General features: G+C 42.9%; 1 protein-coding gene across 1 annotated transcript; it reads right to left on the bottom strand.

Moving 5' to 3' along the window:
* Positions 1-2534: 2534 nt before the first annotated feature.
* SMCO1 (single-pass membrane protein with coiled-coil domains 1) lies at positions 2535-7087 on the bottom strand (the record flags this gene model as incomplete). The annotated part of the gene is made up of 3 exons (XM_080696295.1): positions 7029-7087; positions 4337-4486; positions 2535-2979 (listed from the first exon to the last, which is right to left on the bottom strand). Exons 1-3 carry the CDS (start codon positions 7076-7078, stop codon positions 2535-2537), a joined length of 645 nt encoding a protein of 214 aa, XP_080552421.1. The 5' UTR covers positions 7079-7087.
* Positions 7088-7421: the final 334 nt, after the last annotated feature.

A 7421-nucleotide genomic window follows, 5' to 3' on the forward strand; every position in this document is an offset into this window, starting at 1 on the left:
GGGCGCGAGTCCGAGTGGAGGAACCAGCTGGAGCGCGGGCTGGACTTGGCAGGCCGGGGGCTGTTTAGCAGAGTGGCGGCCGCCTAGATGGAGGAGGCAGGCGGCCCCGGCAGGCAGGTCTAAGCAACGCCAGGCGCGGAGAAGACATAGGCGCGCGGCGTGGCGCAGTCCGGGGGCAGCGCGGTCCCATCCCAGCGGCGGGCGGCGTAGGCAGGCGGGAACGGCGGTTTTAGGAGGTCCAAGCGGCAGGCAGAGGTCCTGGCCCGTGCAGGCAGTCGGCGTGGTGGTGCACGCTTGTAATCCCCGCGCTTGGGAGGGTGAGACAGGAGGATCACACAGGTTTGAAGCTAGCCTCAGCTACTTAGTGAGGCTCTCAGTAACTTAGTGAGACCCTGTTGCCAAATAACGTATAGAATAGGTCTGGGAGTGTAGCCCAGAGGTGATGCACACTGCAGTAAGGGCATGTATATGCGGGGGTAGATCATTTCCATGGAGCAATTGTGGACAATGGAAAACAATTTTGATTGAGTAAAACAAATTCCCTTTCCTTCTTCTTTCAAAGTCATATTTTTTCTTTTCTTTTTCTTTTTTTTTTTTTCGGGGGGGTACTGGGGATGGAACTCAGGAACATTCTACCTCTGAGCTACACCCCCAACCATATATTTTTTTTTTGCAGGTCTGGGGATGGGACCCAGGGGCATTCTACCTCCAGGCTACACCTCCTGCTCTATTTTTTATTCTTTATTTTGAAGCAGGGTCTCACTGAGTTGCAGAGGGCCTCGCTAAGTAGCTGAGGCTATCTGTGAACCGTGATCCTCCTGTCTCAGCCTCCCGAATGCTGGGATTACAAGCATGCACCACCACACCTGGCTTATTTTTTAAATTTGAAACAGGATCTCACAAAGTTGCAGAGGAGGAACCCGTGATACTCTGCGACGGACCAGCTCAGTCGGAGCACTTAGGGACTTTGCCAGGGTGTCGGGACCCTTTGGGACTGATTTCTCGAAAGGTGGGCAAAGGCTTTGGTTGTAGTTCTGCAGAGGCCTCTCTAAAGCGATTTCCCTCTCTGGCCAAGTAAAACTCCATGTCCTTGTTCGGCGCTAAATGTGGGGATTTTTCCCAGGACTTGGGAGAGAGAAATCTGACACGGACAATTGCCTCCTTCTTGTGCAACTGACGGAGTTTTATTTTTCATAACCAATATTTATATCCTTATCCCCAGTGGCAAAGTATAAACACCAAAGAACAATAGTGAGGCATAGAGTGAAGGACATGTAAATCACCAACCATAAACAAGACAAAAGTAAGGCCTGCAAGGGCACAGGTCTTTTGTGATTGAGATTAGCCCCCTGACCCTGCAGGTGGGTCCTAGGGGGCAGAGTCACACCCAAAAAATCTTTTTGGAGAATTCAGCCTTTTAGGATCCCCTTTAACCCTTTTGGAGCCTTTTGTTCCTAGGGCTTGGTCCAATGTCCTCCTCTATCTAGCAAGGTTCGAGCCGTGTGTGTTTATGATGATCCAAAGGGCTGCAGTGGAAATCTGTCCGGTCCTGTCTGCTCCGCCATCTCCTATGAGGCAATACTTATAGTACAGTTAGTAGACAGGGCCAAAAAACATTACGACACAGGCGATTTGATTTCTATAACTGTTTTTTAATAAATAACCTTGAAGCCAGTTTTTATTGCAGACTTTGGGATTTTACAATTTGTTAGAAGTACTTTTTTACTATCCTGCTGCTGAGTCACAAACAGTAGGCTTTTGTTAAGCCAAGGCTAGGAAAAGGCTTATTTGCATCTCTAAAAGAGAAGCAGATGGCCCAGATTCCAGGGAGACAATTTCACACCTCTTTGGGGGATGAAGCAAAAGGTAGGAGCCTGTGTATGGAGGCAGGACAATTTGCAGCCTCCCCTGCTGGCAGAGACAGTGCTGAGATAGGGAGCTAATCTGTAGATCAAAGGACCTGCCTGTGGAAAAGGCCGAAAGGAACTTTGCAGCCCCTCTCCAGCCCTGCAGAGAAAGGCTGAGGGCTCAGACATATTACTAGAAAATTTATCTTCCATGGACTCAGTTTCTCCCACAGTCCTAATCTTGGGACCCCGTTTTACATCATAGGAGCCATTAGTATAGAATAATTAACAAAAGAATAATAGCTTATATCTAAGAGCAAGGAGTACTTTGGCCCGAGACAACGCTCCCTCAGGGCTTCTCCTTGAGTTATGCCACGTCATGCATGGCGGCACGCAGACACCAAGGAAAGCGGGCCGTGGCAATACTCCTGTCTCAGCCTAGGATTACAAACGTATTGGGATTACAAGTGTGCACTGTGGTGATAACTTCATATCTTTATATAAAGAGCTTCTTCATTCTTTTATATGGTTACACAGAAAATATTCATTGTATTAATGTCATAATTTCTTTAATAATCCCCTCACTTTTGCTATAAAAATAAGCCTGTAGTAAATAAATTGCACAATTTTTTTCATTTAGCAAGATAAATTTCTGGAAGTGGAATCATTGGGTGACAGGGCAACAGGTTAGTTTTTAACTGAGGGAATCAACTCTTTCAGGTTTGGTTTCTGTTCTTTGGGGTTCTGCACTGCTTTCCCCTCCTCGACGACCTGAACAGCCCTGAGCAAGCCATCCCGCAGAGCCTGGTTCTTCACCATATTAGTGATCATGAACGTGATATCCCTGATGTACATGTGTCTCACTTTAGCAGAATAGTGATCTGCCTTGTCACCATGCGCAATAAAGAAGGTACAAAGTGCTGAGACGTCTCCTTCTTGCAGCCCGCACTCCTCCAGGACAGACTCCCACACAACTCTGATGCGCTTGTTCTTGACTTTTCGTCTAAGGACAGAGGTTAAGGTAGGAAGACCTCTCACCAGGTCTGGGAGCTTCTCAAGCACATGAGTGTGCAAGTAGATAAGTACTTCTATGACATAGCTGTATACAATATTCAGTTCCATCGGTGTGAACCTAAGAGAAGTGTGGGGAGCTTCTTAATACAAATATAAAATGTATTTGATTAAGATAATGCATTACAGCCGGGCGTGGTGGTGCATGCTTGTAATCCCCACGCTTGGGAGGCTGAGACAGGAGGATGGCACAGGTTCGAAGCCAGCCTCAGCTACTATGTAGTGAGGCTCTCAGCAACTTAGTGAGACCCTGTTTCCAAATAAAATATAAAATAGGTCCGGGAGTATAGCCTGGAGGTAGAAACTCTCTGGGTCCCACCCCCAGTACCACACACACACACAAAAGATAATACATTACAAACCCACTAGTAAAAATAGCCATTTTCTTTGCTTGATTTTGTTTTTTGTTTTTTGTGGTACTGGGTGTGGAACGCAGAGGCTTTCTACCTCTGGGCTATACTCCCAGCCCTATTTTATATTTTATTTGGAAACAGGGTCTCACTAAGTTGCTGAGAGCCTAAGTAGCTGAGGCTAGCTTTGAACCTGCACAACACAATCCTACTGTCTCAGGCTCCCAAGCACAGGGATTATAAGCATGTGCCACCATGCCCAGCTAGCCATGTGGTTTTTGTTTTTAGTTTTTGGTTTTTGTTCTTTTGATATAAGGGATTGAATCCAAGGCTATTCTACCCCCACAAGCCCCCTTATTTATCTTTTGTTTTAAAACAGGGTCTTGATAGGTTGCTGAGAGTGTCACTACATTGCTGAGGTGGTTCTTGAACCCACGGTCCTCCTATCCCTATCAAGTACTGGGATTACAGGAGTATACTACCATGCCCAATTTAGCTGTTCTGTTTTAGAAAATACTTACTTTAGGATTTAGAATTAGAGCCTGCACTAACCTGGATAGTTGAATTCTCAGGCCACCCATACTATAAGTTTCTCAACAGCAAGGGAGTCTTATTATTCAACCTTGAGTTAGCAAGACTTGGGCAAGTGAGACTCTGATAAGATGTGTACTGCAGCGCCTGGCATATAAAGAGATGCTCAAATTAACTTTTTAAAAAATAAATGGACACAAGAAAATATAATTTACTTACAGTCCACTGTTGGAACCATATAAAATTCAATTTTGCAATGACCACTAAAAGCTCTTAAAAAACCACAAAATTCTACTGATTTAAATCAATATGCTGGGCATGGTAGCGCAGGCTTGTAATCCCAGTACTTGGGAGACTGAGACAGGAGGATTACAGGTTTGCAGTCAGCCTCAGCTACTTAGTGAGGCCCTCAGTAACTTAGTGAGACCCTGTTTTAAAATAACGAATAAAAAAAAGGGCTGAGGGTATAGCTTGTAGGTAAAATGCTCCTGGGTTCAATCCCCAGTACCATAAATGAATAAATAAATAAATACTCACTTGAGTGACAACACAGCTCTCCACATCTCATCTTGGGCTGCTTGACTTGCCAAAGTCTTGTTGTGATGTTCAAAATTCTGTGTTAAGTTATCTTTGGTAAGTTCCAGGTCTTTGAACTGTGCTTCTAAAGCTTGGAGTTTATGGTCTACCCTAAAGGATAAAAGAATAAAGTTTTTTTGTTTTTTTGTTTTTTTTAGCTCAGAGGAGAAAAGTAAGGTTTTATCTTAACTGAAAGCTCTAATGCCTTATTTACAACTACAATAAAATTTGTGTGTGTGGGCGCACGCGTGTGTGTTGCTGAGTGTCAAACACAGAGCCTTGTGCATTCTAGATAATTGCTGAACCACTGAGCTATACCCCCTTCCAGGGGAAATAATTAAATTTAAAATTATGAGCAGAGCCAGGCATGGTGGTACATACCTGTAATCTCAGTACTTGGGAGGCTGAGACAGGAGGATTGCAGCTTCAAGAACAGCCTCAGCAAGAAGTGAGACTCTCATCAATGTAGCAAGGCCTTGTTTCAAAATAAAAATAAAATAGGGCTGGGAGTATAGCTCAGAGGTAGAATGCCCCTGAGTTCAATCCTCAGCACTACACACAAAAATATTGTAAGCAAATATTTCCATTAGCCATTCCCTCTGTCTGTCCTTTTTTTTTTTTTTTTTAATTTTAGTACTGGGGATTGAACCTGGGGGCATTCTACCATTTTACCTCCCAGCTACATCTGCAGACCTTTTTATTTTGAAACAAGTTCTTGCTAAGTTATTGAGGATCTTGCTCAGTTGCTAAGTCAGTCCTCGAACCTGTGATCCTTCTGTCTCAGCCTACCAAGTCTTGGGATTACAAGTGTGCACCTGGTTTTCACCTTGGTTCTTTCATTCCTTATATTGTCAGACTTTTGAATGACCTAACTACTTAAATCATCTGTCATGTCTTGTCTTTGTATTATATTTTATAACTTAAAATATTTTATTTTATTTTATTTTGGTGGTACTGGGGGTGGAACCCAGAGGCTATACTCCCAGACCTTTTTTTTTTTTTAATATATTTTATTTGGAAACAGTCTCACTAAGTTGCTGAAAGCCTCACTAAGTAGCTGAGGCTGGCTTCGAACCTGTGCGATACTCCTGTCTCAGCCTCCCAAGTGTGGGGATTATAAGCATGCGCCACCACACCCGGCTTACCTTAAAATATTTTAAAATCCAGGTATGGTGGTGCACACTTGTAATCCCAGTACATGGGAGGCTGAGACAGGAGGATCCAGGTTCATGGCCAGCCTCAGCTACTTAGTGAGACTCTGTTTTAAAATAAAGAATAAAAAATAGGACTAGAGGTGTAGCTTGGAGATAAAATACCCCTGGGTTTAATCTCCAGTACCAAAAAAAAAGTATTTTAAGCCAGTCTTAAAATCATTATCAGATTATCTGCCATTTCTTATCTTTGTATTGTATTTTGTACCTTAAAAGTATTACACTTGTAATCCCAGTACTTGAAATGATGAGACAGGAGGATCATGGGTTCAAACACAGTCTCAGTAACATAGTGAGAGATTCTCACCCTCCCAAGTACTGGGATTACAGATATACCACCATGCCTGGCTTTATTTTTTATTCTAAACCAAGCTGGGCATGGTGGCACAAACTTGTAATCCCAGTTCTGGGAGGCTGAAACAAGACGAGCACAGGTTCCAATCAGACTCAGCAATTTAGCAAGGCTCTCAGCAACCTAGTGAGACCCTGTTTACAAATAAGAAATAAAATCAGGCTGGATGTATAACTTGGAGGTAGAATGCCTCTGGGTTCAATCCCTAATACCCCAAAATATAATAATAATAATAATAATAATAATAATTATTATTATTATTATTATTATTATTATTATTATTATTATTTTGGTAGTGGGGATTGAACCCAGGGACATTTTACCTCCAAGCCACACCCCAGCCCTATATTTTCTTTATTTTGAAATAGGGCCTACGTTGTGGAGGGCCTCACTAAGTATCTGAGGCTGGCTGTGAACCTGCTATCCTTTCATCTCAGCCTCCTAAGTACTGGGATTACAAGCGTGCCTCACCATGCCTGGCTAAATTAAATTTAAAAATATAAAATAAACAGGGTTCAGCTGGGTTTGTAATCCCAGTACTTGAAAGGCTGAGACAGGAGGATCATCAAGTTTAAGGACAACCTCAGCAAGTAGTGAGATTCTCATCAACCTACAAAACTATTTCAAAATAAAAATAAAATAGGGCTGAGGGTGTAGCTTTGACCCTTGGGTTTAATCTCCAGTACCAAACAAACAAACAAACAGGGTCTCACCAGGTTCCTGAGGGGTTCGCTAAATTGCTGAGGGCCTCACTAAGTTGTCCTCAAACCTGCAATCCTCTTGTCTCAGCCTCTCAAGTACTGAATTATAGGCACCATGCCCAGCTTCCTCAGCCATTTTATTTTATTTTTTTTTAAGACAGAATCTTGCTAAATTGCCGAAGCTAGTCTTGAGCTTTCAATACTCCAGTCTCAGCCTCCAAAGTTATACAATTATAGGCATGCACCGTCATGCTTGGCACCTTAAACCACTTTAACAGAGAGTTGTAATTAGAATGTCTGTAGTCTTATTTCTATTCTTCATTCTTGTCTTCCCCATCTTCCAAGAAAAGCGGTCCCATGCTTATTCCCTCCCGGTAGCCCTTAGCCACCTTTTCATTGCCTCCTTCAAGGATATTAAGGTTGTGGCTTCAATGTTCATCTTCTTAAAGCAAAATAAAAGAAGACAAGGTATAAAGCAGAACCCAACAGGTGGTCAAATGCAGGGTTTTCTGTTCTCAGCTCAGCAACAGGCAGCAGCAGTGCGAGCATTCAATCTTGAGTTCTGCCTAAAGGTCACTTGGTACAAAAAGCTTTTAATAGCTTGTACATCCAAATATAGTTTCAAAGAACTGATCTTGTGAACACAGGTGTCCTGGAATACACTATAATTATTGCCTTTGAAAACTGATACATGGTACATCAACATAGAGCAACAATTCATACACAGTTATAACTGTGTTTTCTAGTAAGTATATCTACATATATAAATAAATGCATAGTCT

The sequence above is a fragment of the Muscardinus avellanarius genome (genome assembly GCF_963383645.1).
Source record: "Muscardinus avellanarius genome assembly, chromosome: 5".
Lineage (NCBI taxonomy): Eukaryota > Metazoa > Chordata > Mammalia > Rodentia > Gliridae > Muscardinus > Muscardinus avellanarius.